Raw genomic sequence first — 15,421 nt, 5'->3', positions numbered from 1 at the left:
AAATAAACAACACAACAATGTACCAGTACATTAGAAAATAAATAACACAACAATGTACAGTATATTAGAAAATAAATAACAGGTCTAATAAAGTAGGGAATCATTTCTTTATTGATTGACACACAATCACCTGTACTGCTTCTATATAACTCAGTGTCATAGTGCAGGATTTTATATCATTGTACATTGCATAAAAAAGAAACAATCTTCAGGTGAAATTTCATCAATTATCATAAAGTTTATTCAAAAATAATTACAATAATTGGATTTACATTGTACACTGGTATCACTGACTGACTGACTGACTGACTGACTTAGTGAGTGAGTGAGTGAGTGAGTGAGTGAGTGAATGACTTCTGTTTGCCTCTACCTGCTGTCATATAACAACAGGCAAGATGGAGTTTGTTAATTTTTCACCTTAGCTTGTCTTTGCCATCTGTGTCGATTTTGGTGTGGAAGAGCAAATCCCAAATCTGTGCAAATGCTGTAACTTTCAACATAATGGCAACCACCTGGTGTCACATCATTTGATCTCAAGATTCAAAGTGTTGATAATGGCAACCACCTGGTGTCACATCATTTCATCTCAATATTCAAATGACAGTGTTGATAATGGCAACCACCTGGTGTCACATCATTTCATCTCAATATTCAAACAACAGTGTTGATAAAGGCAACCACCTGGTGTCACATCATTTGATCTCAAGATTCTAATGACAGTGTTGATAATGGCAACCACCTGGTGTCACATCATTTCATCTCAATATTCAAACAACAGTGTTGATAATGGCAACCACCTGGTGTCACATCATTTCATCTCAATATTCAAACAACAGTGTTGATAATGGCAACCACCTGGTGTCACATCATTTGATCTCAAGATTCAAACGACAGTGTTGATAATGGCAACCACCTGGTGTCACATCATTTGATCTCAAGATTCAAACGACAGTGGTGAAAATGGCAACCACCTGGTGTCACATCATTTGATCTCAAGATTCAAACGACAGTGTTGATAATGGCAACCACCTGGTGTCACATCATTTGATCTCAAGATTCAAACAACAGTGTTGATAATCTTTACAAGTACATTTAGATTGTGTGTCCGTTTGATTTGTTGAACTGAATTTCAGTAAGCAGTTTACATACTCTCATTTGGCAAGATACAGGAAAGCCAACATGTAGCTATTTCAGATTCTATAGTATATGTACTTGTAGTTTGGTACATCACATAATAATTTACACACTTGTAGAGCCATGCAATAGAATACTAGAAGTCTTGGTGTGTGTGACTACAAACCTACTGCTGTCTGCTGTCCCAAGATATACTCTCTTTATACATTAGGAATAAGAATGATGGTGACAAAAATAGTAACAGATAAACATAAATGTTGCCAAACTTGATCACAAATAAGGAACAAATATATCAAACCATAAATTACATCATATATGAAAGGAAAACAAAACTGTACAATAATCCTGAGGTTGGACTACTATCCATGTTTTGCAAAAGAAAAAAAAACTATATCTTTATACAAATTCACACTTGTACATGAACAATGTCCACTCAGGTTTTGTTTGGTTAAAAAATGCTAGATGACTTTTTTTTGGAGAAACATTCCAATTTGTACATGTTAAACAATACAATTTGCAAGCAGGCATTCAAAAATGTTGGGACATGAAACCAATATGACCTGAGGTCACATGACCCAGTACTACATCACTCATTGGTTGCTAATTAATTACAAATCTGGATTGGCTAAGAGCTGGTCATGTGACTTATTTCAGAAGGAGTGATTGGCCAGTCATATCTGCAGGAATATCCAATCCCATCAGGTCAAGAACTGTAGGTGCTACATCAGACAGTCCTGGGTCATCTGTTGGCTTGAATTTGTGAGGACCGGTCATTATGAATGGAACTGGAAAAAAAAAACAATTTGCAGGCTTGTAATTTTCTGATGCTTTTTTGAGTCATTTGTGGGAATAATTGCATGTTTCTTTTTTCATCCTGAAGTACATATAACATTTGTTCAGACATTAATTAAGGATACTGTATCAAAGTGAACAGAAGATTTTGAAGGTCTTTTATAAGCCTGGCTACAAAGAATATCATTACTATCAAGATTGATTGATTGATTGATTGAATGTCATTACTATGGCCTCCATGAATGTTTTAGCATATGATTGCAACACTGCACACTAAAGTCTCCCAAGGTAAAAAAAAGTACTTTTACATGTAATTATCCTATTGGTCTTAAAGTGTTTGCCACCCTGCAGTTGTATCACATAATTCTATACAACATTCATTCTATCATGTAATACATACCTCTTGCTGTTGTGTGGGCTGTATGTGGACCACCCTTCTCACTTATCATTTTCTCTGCATTTCCATGATCTGATGTAATCAATAACACATAGCCATGCTCTTCACAGGCTTGGTGGATGTCACCAATAGCAGTATCTGTACAAAAACAAACCAAATCACATGACCAGGGGTTCTGACCAATAACATGATGTGTACAGTCACATGTTCCATGAAGTAGCAAATGACACAGCCTTTATGATCTTGTGTTGATTTGCATTAATCAAAACAATAGCACAATTTTTAGAATGTCATGTGAACAATGAATCAACAGATCACAGTTTAAATGAAGTACCATGTGCAATGAATCAAATGACCAATAGTACAGAGAATATGGAATTATGCGTACAGGAGGATTCTACATTTAGATAAATTTGACATGATTGCCATGGTGATAGTATACCATAACACTGACCTGTTGCTTCACAAGCTTTGATTGCTGGTTCATACTGGCCTGTATGTCCAACCATATCAGGTGGTGCAAAGTTACACATCACAAATGGATACTTGCCACTTGCAATGGCATTTGACATCTGTGGGAAAATAACATCAAGTTTTTAATAATTCTGTCTCTATACTCTCGATCAAAACTACTCTGCCATTAGTTAAAAAGTAATGGTCTACTCAATTCAATGACAAATGATAAATTTGAAGATTTACACATGTCTATCGATTTCATTTCATGATTCATTGCATGGTCCCAATACAATAGAGTCATACAGTGGGTGTTTTTCTCACATGCTCTACCCTGTCTGTGCAATATCATGCCATTAGAATAACAATAATGAAAACCTAAAGCCATCACAAAGAACCGAACAACTTTATTCTTGACAGCCCATCTGAAATGTACTTCATACTGCAAACCAGCACTGTATAATTTGATAAATCAATTAATTTCTAGTGATATCGAGAGGTATACAGTGTAAATGGTTATAATAGCATGTGTCATTACATAGTAAAGATCTTACTCAAGGATAATTTCTTTGAAAATCAGACTCTCTTGAATCACTCAAAAATGTGTCATTTGAAAGATTCTTCCCGATGCTTTTGACATCGTTAGAAAAATTTGGTTGTTTTTGTTTTCAAGGAAATCATCAATCTAGCTATATAAAAATATTGCATGGTGACCCTAATTTTTATTTTTACTTCTTGATTTTCACTGAGAATGGTTTGGAGTTTTCTTTGGCAAAGTAACACCACAACTTTTACACTTTTATTTTTGAGGTGCAGTCTCCCTCAATGTACCATATACAGTAAGATGCTGTTGTTTAGGCCTGCCTGGAATTCATATGTGTGGAGTATAGCGTCTAAGAGTGCATCTTTACAGACTATTGACGCTAATGAATTTTCTAACCTCTTGGCCGACACCAGCAGCATTCATTTCAGGTTGCATGTCATATGTTGGTACTTTAGGAGATGGTACCATACATCTGTCTTCCTTCTCAAATGCTTCCTCTCTCCCTCCGTTGAAAAAGAATGTGACATGGGCATATTTTTCTGTTTCTGTAAACATATGAAAAAACAGTTACATGTCATATATACGGTGAAATAATACCACTGATTCTAAATAACAATGTCATATGCACTAAATTTTCTAGAATTTTGCAAAGAAAACTTGTGATGCCATGTTAGTGTCAGAGTGAGTGTACAGGGGTATTTGCACTCATACTTGTGGTGTTTTCTGCGACACTTTCATGCTTGTGAAAGTATGGCCACAGAGAACACTGCAACCAGTCATGCCACACTTGCACTTACAAATCATAGGATTCTGTTACATTACTACAAATACTAATCAGAATATTATTTAGCTTTATATACTTTACCTGCACAATGATACTGTGGTAGACCTTTCTTTTCCAACCATTCTCCCAACACATTTGTTGGTTGTTGTGGTGGATACAACATTGGGAATGGCCAATCCCCTTTGTACTGGGCCATAATTGCAATATGCTAAAATATAAAATAAACATTTTAAATTGTTTTGAAACTGTGTTATTTATATACAATTGACTGAGAACATTTGTATCAACTATACAGTTATCTGTGAACAACGTTATTGTCCATGCAACAAATTCTGTGGTTGGGCATACCTTTAAATTATAATTGTTCCAAAAGAAAGGTCATTGTAGCTTTCTGAGATAAATAATAGAAAGAAGATATAATCATCAAAATGACTGACTCACCAAGTCTTTGGGTACAACATCAGTCTCAAAATGTCTCTTGAGTCCAAACGCCTCCACTATCTCCCTCATTCTATCAGCACGGAAGTCAATAAAGATTAATGTGTCACCATCCTTTATTCTTCCCTCTTCATTCACAATAATAGGTTTCAAAAATTCATCAGTTTCTGTTGGTTCCAAGGCATAACGTTTCTTGATAACCTATGAATGTAGTGTAAAAATCTGTTATTATATTAAATTTATGATCTTTTAAAAACGATTTATTTTTTGTTTACGTACATGTTAGTAGATTCAAATTTAATAGTGGTCTGTACCTTGACCCTAGAGTTCAACAATGTACAACAATACTGCAGTGTGCCCTCTACGCCAATTTGACATGCCACTGACACACACAATTCCTAGTGACGCACCAAAGTTTGGTGTTCCCCTATCTCTTACTATGTGGTGACCAGTGTGCCCTCTAAGCCAATTTGACATACCACTGAAACACACAATTTTTAGTGACGCACCAAAATTTGGTGTTCTCCTATCTCTTACTATGGGATGACTCACAAGAAATCCCAGTTTTTCTCATTTTGACTCACAACAAAAAATGTGGCTATCATAGAAGGCACACTAGTATACTGATATTGATAATCTTTATCAATGTTTGTACTGGTGTTATCAAAAAGAACTGACACTGATCAAAAAATGAACAGTGCTAGAAATATCTAGGTCCATCTGATAGGAGATACTTGGCAAAGACTTCCAATAGAGAACTTGCAATCCAGACTGAGCATGCTCAGACGCAAAGGACTATGGAATTATCTGTGGGTGCTGTAATACCTAATCTGGAGCTACCGATAAAACAAACCTCCTACAATGATCATGGTAAATATGAATTGATTATTTGTGGTTACAAACAATGTATCAACACTGTTTACAATACTAAGTGATTAGTATTTATTATCACATTTCCCATGATGCAACATTCAAAATGGCAGGTTTTGACATTCCCTATTGATAAAGCCAGTCTAGTTGGTAGACCCTTGGAGGCATAGTGCCAATGGTGCTGTTGAGGGCTTGCCAAAGACTGACACTGCGCATCAGAGCTACTGTCATCCTTGGCTTTTGTTTGGCAACCTGCAAAGCAGAGATGCAAGGTCTACTACAAGACTAGGGTAAAGCCAATAACAACCAAATGTTACATTAACCTAGCCTTGTACTCAGACATCTCTTAAACCAAATGTTCAAGGTTTCTTCATTTTGCTTAATGTCTGAAATAAGCTTGGGAAACATACATTGCACCCAGTGTTTGAAAAAAATAACTTGTTCCAATAACATTGATGATGATGGCATGTAAATTACTAGGTAATGATGTAACTGTCAGGTTGTGGAATACCTTATTCTGATCTGTCAGCTGTGTTTTGATAAAAAATAAAAGAATACCTCAATGACTTGATCTGGTGTTGTTTTCTCTCCTTTTCCCTGAGTCAATGCTTCATAAGCTATCTTGATTCTTTCATATCTCTTGTCACGATCCATAGCATAGTATCTTCCAACAACTGTAGCTAGTTCTCCATAGTTGTTAGTCTTCATATGATCAAGTATTTGTTGCACATAATCAACTGAGAAAGATAATTTTAAATATCTTTGGTCAAAATATGTCATTTCACAACAGTGCCCAATATCTATCAGTCTGTCTATTGTTTCTATGAAATCTGTATGGAAATGAGGAGTACAACACCACTTGGACCAAAAGAAACAATAAATACAGACACTATTGTTTTTTATGACATTAGCACAGACAGGTAATTGGGCACCTAAAGTTAATTGTTTGCATACCCAGAATTCTATAGCTAATTTGAATTAGTTTATTTCTCTCATTTTTCAAGACGTCACGCAATACAGAGGTGGTGACAGTGGCTTTTTGTGACTTACTGGACATCAACTAAAGCAGTTATGATGAAAACAGCTTTGCCTTTGTTCCCCGTTAATAAATACTGCCACCACTGGCCATATTCAGACCATTATATTAGAATTCCATACCTCCACTTGTTGGCCTTGTATCTCTGCCATCAGAGAAAAACTGAACATAGCATTTTGGGACACCTTCTTTCTTGGTAACATTAATCATTTCACGTAAATGATCAATATGGGAATGGACACCACCATCACTGACCTAAAGTTAAAACCAACATATATCTATTTCACTGTCACACATCAAAACATATCAGATTTCAAAATACAGATGGTAAATTTATGACATTTGGAAATATGATAAAGATGAATAATAAGATATGACAACTGTTTACATTTACAGAGTGGTATGTTTGTCGTCATCATGATGATATATAATCGGAAGTTATGCTAGATAGTTGTGTAAGTTCAACAAAGCTATTACAGAAGAAATCATGTAATGCCTGGGCATCTTTCATGAAATTCACTCACATAGAGTAACTTTTATGATGAAATAGTTGAGTGTTTATTTGTGCAGAATGTGTACTTCCCTTTTGCATATTGTCATTTCATGTACATGTGGACATAATACACTCATATTTTATTATTTTCAAATTTGACACTTACCAGACCTAAGAAGTGAATTCTACCATTACCACTCTTTGCTCTGCTACATGCTTCTACCAGTGTCTTATTACTGTATAAGGATTTATTCTCAATGGACAGGTTGATACGAACAATATCCTGTGCAGAAACAAAGATGACACATCAATGAATAATACAAATACAAATACAACAAATTAATCTGGATAAAAAATCATAAATAAAAGTAATGGATACAGAAAAAAGTGTGTTGTCAAGGCTTATATAAAGCAATATGATGAAAACTTTATGGAGGAATTTTGTTTATCTTGTTTCTTTGATATTTTTCCCAATATTTTCTTCATTCAGCTATGGAAAATATGAGTGACCTATGAGGCCTTGTCACTATGAGTCGGACAACAAACCGTGACAAAACCTGTAGGTCACTGGCATTTTCCAGCTGAATGAAGAAATATATAGGAGAATAATTTCATTGTCTTCCTATCTCCTCATTTTCTTCGTTGTTTAGTATTTCACAGAAGAGATGTCTTCATAATGTTTATATGACTGCCATTTACCATGATAGAGAATGTAAAACATTACATATAATATTTACCTGGTACACAATTCTACCAATTCCAATGGTAATATGTCCTACTTCACTGTTACCCATCAGACCATCAGGTAAGCCAACAGCCAGACCAGAGGCATTCAATGTGACGGCATTCTCTTTGAACAGAGTGTCCATCACAGGGGTTGAGGCGGCATGGATGGCATTGCCTACAACACAAAATACAAAGCTTATCAATATTTGACCAGTCAACCAAGACTTAAGATACTAGAGGCATGTCAAACTGTGGCTTTGACAAAACTGAATTTTTAATGTTGTGTTTTGCTAACCCTTGACTACTTCAAAAATCAAGCAAAGAGAATAGAGACTTTGAAATTGATTTTAGGATAATAGGGTCTATGTGATATGTTAGTTATGTGTGTCCACCTATCTTCAGAAGACCACATATGAGCTTTTGTCAAGCTGATTCTGAACTTATCAAAAGTATTAAAATTGTATACAATGACTTATGTGAACATCCCATCACCATGGTTACAGCTCATACTTAAGCCTCCTCTGTATGCATACACAAAATGTGTGTACCAGTATATGATTCAAAATAAAAATTGATTCCAATGCCACATGTAAGTCTATCTTGCATATGATAGAATGTATCCCTTGTTTCTGCCAAAGAAATTTACAAAACAAAATGATACCTAAAGTTGTTCCTTGGATAATCCTTCAAACCATACATTCAAATTCTGACCTTGTTTTATGTTAACCAGTCAGTTTTCAGTCTAAATTTGGCAAAAGTGTTTAGAATCTTCCATAAACATGACTAAAATGAGTGAAAGGTTAATAATTTTCCAACTCTCAGATGGGTATGCACATTAAACCCTGCACAGCCTTACAACTGCCATGTCTATTCTTGAGTGATAAAGTATTCAACATGTCCTGGCCTTTACAAACCATTGCTCTGTTTTGTACAATTCTGATAAAATTTACCAAAAAAACATGACATAACAGCCCCATTCAACGATGAAATTCAAAATGGAAACAAAACAATATTTAAATGGTTTATACTCAGAAACAAATGAACAAACACAACTTGTATTATGTGACATGTAGATGACTTCCGTAGAAAATTAAATCTTTGAAACATTGACTGAAAATTCAATGCATAACATTCATGATTCCTTGATATTTAATAATGGCTAATTTCTATTAGTGTAATTTGTTATTATACCTTTTGACCGTATTAGTATTACATAAACATTACAGAAACATTAGCTGTGGGGTAGGTTACAAAGCATTGACCTTTTCCCCCTATCTTGCATTGTACTAATTTCAAGCAAAAAGTCAAACATATCAAATTATACAAAATAGGTTGTTAGACACACAGAAAAAGAAAGAGATAACGCTGTGCTGTGTCACATTAGTAGACAGATCACTGATCGCGGGGTCAACGAAGGTCAAAATGCCGGTTATCGACCAGACGCAGACCACATTGAGAAAATTTAAAGTACTAGTATTATGTTTTGGTATGGGGCAAATGACGAGTCATCATTACAGAGGGTTTCTCTGTCAGGTGCACTGGGGGACACCTTCACCAAAGTCGTTTTAGAGAATCAAGCACGAACCAAATAACTGACTGTAGCTAGCACAGTCGATGACATTTGAAACGTAATCAAGGTCAACCCAGTTCGCCTGGCTCACCAAGGCTGTGGATTTGATGTCAGAAAATCGTTTTATGGTGAACATTTTACACGTAAATATGATTATAAAGGCATGACAGGCGTTCCTTACCTTCAACAACGTCTGAAACTCCCCAGCCATCGATTACTATCAGACAAACCTTGCTCATTTTGTAATTTGAAGAAGTTGCAGACAACAATGTTCTCAGTTTCCACACCGATCCTGCACGTACAGCACAGAGTTATTCTGCAGAGCTCAGGGGGTTATATTCCTGTCGCGAGATTAGTTGAATATTTCGAGAAGTACTCACAATTCAAATTTACAAGAATACATTATAACATATCATTGATTTGTGTTTTAAATAAGACCTATCTTTGTGGTTATGTTTAGAGGGAGATAGCTTGTCGATAATAGTCAATATACTTATTTGGACGAACCTATTGCACTTCACAGACGACACCCCCGAGAGCAGCTACTGTCGTAAAACAAAAGTAGGAAGATTTTGTCGTCGATAATAAGAGACATCACTCGTTCTATGATGATATCACAATTTTACAAACATAGATTTTGATAGTATGGAATCTTCTAACATCAGATCTTCCTATAATATGCATAACTACTAGAGTCTAATAAACGTTTTACGGCAAAAAGGTCAAGGGTCACTGATCGAGGAGGCCGAAGGAAATCAAGATGGAAAGGCTACAAAATTGCTGGGCAAATATATCATGGAACCAGGATTCTGCAGGGTTTGATATCAACTCTGTATTACACCGCGTAATGAAGGATGATTCGAAGTAAGTCTGACCCTTTATGTATTAGTGAGACATCCATGGTCTTACCCGTATACTCTGCGTATACCGATAACTTTTCATTTCATTTCACAACACAAACAAACCACCACTGGCCATGGCACCACAGGCACTCGAATCAATCTGTATGATTTGGGGAAAAAATGTAGGCTCTTATTCACTATACATTTTTTAAAAATCATACACATTGATTCGAGTGCCAGTGACTGGTACCATGTACCAGTAGAGGTACAAAATAAGGTATCCTCTTATTATTATACCTCCATGAGCAAACAGACCAAGTAACACATGTACTGTTTGGTTTAGAGGTGTGATCTACATCTCATTCTCGTGAATCATCGTCACACCACTGTTACTTCAGTATTAAAACTATGCAAGCCTTTGAAAATAACAACAACAACAACAACAACAACAACAACAACAACAACAACAACGAACGTGGCATTGTATGATACTAGCCCTCTACTACTGTAGTTTACATGTAAATATTATGTATGTTAATAATTGTTATATTTATATTTGGACCACAGTAAACAGCAGATTGAATGAATTACATTTAATACATTGTCACTCATTAGCAATTACTTCCAGGTCTGATAAAAAACAATTTTTCAGCAGATTTTGCTAACTTTAATTTGTTACTTCTTTGCTTTACTGTATTTTTTCTCTAATTTCATTTCCAATTTTGTATAAACAGCATAATAATAACACAGTAATAGTATGTCATGGTAACTTTTGAACATTTGTCATGATAATGTCATTATTATTATTATTATTTATTATTTATTCATTCATTTTATTTATTTATTTTTTGTTGGGGGTGGGGGAGAAGTCAACAATGCCAATACAATACATCCAATTGCTTAATGAGATAAAAAGAAAAAAAGGAAATTAAAAAACATACATATGCACAAATACAGAATATTGGTATAAATTATTAAAAATGGATATATGAAAAAATGAAGAGTACTTACTTAAAATGATGACAATATCAATTTTAGATGATGATAATAAATGATTAAGTAAAGATCAGAGGGTTATTTATAATATAAAGTTTAAAAACTAGTTTTTTCCAGAGTAAAAAGTCAGCTGAAGTAAAATTATGCTTATTATTGCTTCTCTAGTTAATATTGTTTTTGTTGTTTATATAGTGATCCTGAAGAACTAGAAACCATGGCAACCAGAGGTATCAGCCTATCAGCACCATCATCATCTGATAAGACATCAGATCCCTGTCTCTTGAATTTGACATGCCAACCAAGCTTTGACATTGTTGCCATAGTAACAATAAGTGAAGCCAAACACACAGAGGTGTATAGTAGTGGCAGTGATTATTGTGGCACAGTAAGAGGTCAAAGGTTAAATATGGATGAAAATGATGCAAACAGAGCAGATGTGTTGTATAAAGGTGAATGGACTTTTCAGAATCCAGTCAAAGAATGCTCAGTGAAGGTGAGATGTGATATTTCAGCACAGTTTTTCACACATTACTAAATATTGTAGAAATGCTAGAACCTGCAGAAGATGCTGTGACATTTTACTGGAAATGAAGCACGACCCCTTGATTCCCATATAACTTTTAGAGGGCGCTGTTTATAGGCAATGTCCCTTTATTCAAATATAATTATCAGAAGATGTATTGTTCAATGTGGAAATTTTAATCATCACAGTTGTATTACCGGTAATTAATAAAACCAAATTGTTATGTTTGTAATTTCTCAGTTTTTGTCACTGAAAGACAAGCAACAAATGTGGTTATACTATGTAAAAGTAGTCCTGGAGCAGTCTACAGAACCACAGTCATCTTTGAGTACTAGTGGTGTACTACCAAGTCAACACTCTATAGATATGTCACAAGTCAGACATTTACTAGATTCAATGAACCAAGATACAGATGAAAAAACAGAAAAATTAATGTCATCCATAGAAGACTATCAGAAGGTAAGATATCCTTCTAGTTTCATTTTATGAATACACGACACCATACAAAGAAACATCTCACATGGCAATAGTGTGAAGTCATGATGTTTGACTGGTTAGAGCGACCAGCTTGGAATCTGCAGGGTGCAGGTTTTAGCCTCGCCACATACCATGGCTGTTTGTTTCTGAATGGCTAAATTCCTTTGGCAAAATTTGAACCAAGATTGTGCCTCAGTCAACCCAGTTGTATAATTGGTGACCTGGTACAATAGAGGTGGCTATGTGAATGCAGTTATTGAATTTTTGTAATTAGATTAAAAATTCACACAGCAAAATTTTTTGTACTATAAAGACAACAGTGTTCCCTCTAAGTCAATTTAATGTGCCTCTTACAAACAGTTGTGATGCACCAAATTTTGGTGTTCCCCTATCCCTTACTGTGTGGTAACTCACAACAGAATTTTCCCTCAATCTTGACCAATAGTTAAAATTGTTGTCTTGTTTCAGGGTGCATTGTAAGACACCCTGTTTGAAGAGTATTGTTTATGCGAATATAAAAATATAAAAATAATTCTCTGCCTTTTCTTGTTTTTGTTAGAATCAAAGTGCAATGTATGAAGATATTCATAGTTTAATGAAGGACTCCATGACGTCTCCAGCCGCCACTGTAGGAGGAACAACTAGTAAAACTAGTGAAGCTATTGGAATGCTAGGGATGCTGAGTAAACTATCTCTTCTACAAAACACACAAACACAACAAGCAGCAAGTAGCAACTTTCCTCCTATCCCTGGATCTATGGCTATCCCAGACCATGGTAATGACTCGGACAATGCAGCTATGTTTTCTATGCTAAAAAATGTCTGCTGTGAAGTCACAAAAATGAGAGAAAATAGCAAACAGAAAGAAGACAGACAAGAGTTGGCAGATACTGAGAATAGAAAAGAAGGTCTTAATGATGCAAATTCCATCGGAAAGTAAGTAAAAGTTCTACACTATTACCAGCTGAATGTCAGTAAGTTTTTATAATCTTCTCAAATTGTCCATATAGATCTTACTAAGTTCCCCATTACAAAGTATGGATTTGTACAATGACATACCAAATATCCCCTCTCTCTTATCAGGGATTGAAGATCTCCTGAAAAGTGTGTTTATTAAGAATTGAAGCATATTTCTATCATTACATATTTAACACATTTTTATTGCATAGTTTCCTAAACACTTGTGTCTACATATGAGTCTAGATTATATTTGACATGTACTCTGACATGTTTGAAATTTGATGATACAATTGACTGTTAGTAACTCTCACATTTTAACTTTACTATCAGCTAATGAAATGTGCAGACCAAGTAATACTAGACATCCAATAGTCTTGATTTGTTGATTATACATGATTATTAATATGTTAAAAATTAATGATTTAGAAGTTTGTGTACACATTTCCCAGTGATCTATTATTTCATCAAATATTACATTGATCACACAAATCACCCATAACTTGTATTTATATATGGTATGATGTCATTTACATAGTAAACTATATAACCTGTCAGTGTCTACAAACTTAAGTATATGTGGACTTACTTTATTTATACTCAAAGATTTGTTTTTATGTACACTCCTTTAACCACATATTAGTCAATATTTAACAGGAGTGTCAATGACATATTTTTCAGTCTATGTTGCAAAAAGACCTGATGATTTTACCACATGGAACTTTTACCATTTATGTATAGTAAGTAATAGATCAAATTGTTTCTGTTTCTTATTTCACTTGCCTCCTTCAGAGAAACTGGTTTGTCATCAAGTGAAACCCCAGGTGATGTCATCCTCCAGATAGAGGAGAGATTGATGCAGAAGATTGAAGAAGCAGAACAAAGGATAGTAAACAGAGTTGAAAGAAGATTAACAGAGTTACAAACTCATCTTGATACTAGACTTGATGGTATAATGGCAATACTTTGTGATAGAACTATTAGCAATACATCAGACTTGCCTGTAGACTAAAAGTATGAACTGCGAACAGCTACAACTACACGTTACATACTTTGAAAGTCATGAAACATGTGCCAATGAGTGACACTCTGAAATGAATTACCAGATAGCTGTATGGTACCCATTAGTATTTTTAGTATTTTGTGTATCACTTTTGACAACTTGCATAAATTTGTTTTATTCCCTCATAATTTGGCACATCAAATGTACATACCAGTACAATATTGTATGGACACTAAATTATTACATATATACCAGTGATTACTTACGCAAGCCAAGAACAGTATTGCACACCTTCATGCAAATGAGGACACAATCGTTCGTTGTGCACAAAAGCACATGATCACACAGTACCATTTTCATGGCAATTTGCTCTTCAGATAAACATTTCTTATAACAGAACACAATGCCACTTGAGTACCAGTGTGGGTACAGGGTATTTGCACTGATGCTTGCAGTGTTTTCTGCTCATACACACATGAAAGTACGGCCGCAGAGAACAAATATCCAATGTACACCATGGGGTTGTCATAGTATAACAGTTCTCGGATTCACTCATGAAAACTCTGCCAGTAACTGAAGACACTCCAGCAGAACTTTGTTTCTGAGCACAAATTTACATAATTTATGAAAGTTTTTCAAAAGTGAACTCTAGTGTCATGATAATATAAAGCTGAATTCAACAACGTGGTCAGAACTTGGTCAGGATGGGCAAAAGCTTACTGTGATCACGACATGACATAATGCATCTTGTTTGTCAAAACATGAAACACACTACATCTGGACATATATACCAGGTGACCACATACTAGGAACTCATTACATGTAATCCCTAGCCTTGTCAAAATACAGTCTTATCATACTGTTCATTACTCTGCAAGTATATATCTATACCATTCACTATACCCGGTAGTAATGTGTTCTTTTCTGGCATGAAATGAACCTAGGATTACTAACTAACCAAGGTCTCTCATGGGACAGTTTAGTTTTGATAACTTTGTATTTTATCAAAAGTAGCAGGTATTAATATGTATAAAAGTTATAAGCGTTTGAAAGTAAACAAGAACGAGTTTCAGAAAAATATTTCCATCAAGTCCCGTTTCCACATACAAAAAAATTAACACTTGGTGATTGTTTAATATTAATTGTAGTTGGACTGATACTTGTTTGTCTTATAAGTTTATTGGCTGGTACAACATAGAAATAATGTATTGTGATTAAATAAAGCAAAGACTGTGTTGATCAGGTTTATATATTTAAACAGCCACTAGAGTAAAGAATAACAAACAAACATAAGTAGGACTTGTTTTGTAATGGCAGCACAAACTTGGTAGTCTAGAAAAAAAAATTGTTTGTCAGCAATTTAGTTTTTAAAAAAATACAACAGAA

At 34.9% G+C, this 15,421-nt stretch overlaps 2 protein-coding genes across 2 annotated transcripts; one reads left to right on the top strand and one right to left on the bottom strand.

Moving 5' to 3' along the window:
• Positions 1 to 122: 122 nt before the first annotated feature.
• LOC144446146 (2,3-bisphosphoglycerate-independent phosphoglycerate mutase-like) lies at positions 123 to 9,686 on the bottom strand. Its single transcript, XM_078135868.1, has 11 exons — positions 9,419 to 9,686; positions 7,679 to 7,842; positions 7,108 to 7,224; positions 6,571 to 6,703; positions 5,971 to 6,149; positions 4,546 to 4,743; positions 4,186 to 4,312; positions 3,717 to 3,865; positions 2,778 to 2,895; positions 2,327 to 2,461; positions 123 to 1,919 (listed from the first exon to the last, which is right to left on the bottom strand). Exons 1-11 carry the CDS (start codon positions 9,474 to 9,476, stop codon positions 1,780 to 1,782), a joined length of 1,518 nt encoding a protein of 505 aa, XP_077991994.1. The 5' UTR covers positions 9,477 to 9,686; the 3' UTR covers positions 123 to 1,779.
• A 297-nt stretch (positions 9,687 to 9,983) lies between these two features.
• LOC144446147 (ATPase PAAT-like) lies at positions 9,984 to 14,068 on the top strand. The gene is made up of 5 exons (XM_078135869.1): positions 9,984 to 10,101; positions 11,268 to 11,568; positions 11,839 to 12,057; positions 12,635 to 13,011; positions 13,825 to 14,068. The coding sequence occupies exons 1-5, from the start codon at positions 9,998 to 10,000 to the stop codon at positions 14,042 to 14,044; spliced, it is 1,221 nt and encodes a 406-aa protein (XP_077991995.1). The 5' UTR covers positions 9,984 to 9,997; the 3' UTR covers positions 14,045 to 14,068.
• Positions 14,069 to 15,421: the final 1,353 nt, after the last annotated feature.

Source organism: Glandiceps talaboti, chromosome 15 (genome assembly GCF_964340395.1).
Source record: "Glandiceps talaboti chromosome 15, keGlaTala1.1, whole genome shotgun sequence".
Lineage (NCBI taxonomy): Eukaryota > Metazoa > Hemichordata > Enteropneusta > Spengelidae > Glandiceps > Glandiceps talaboti.
This window is presented reverse-complemented; position numbering and strand designations above follow the sequence as displayed.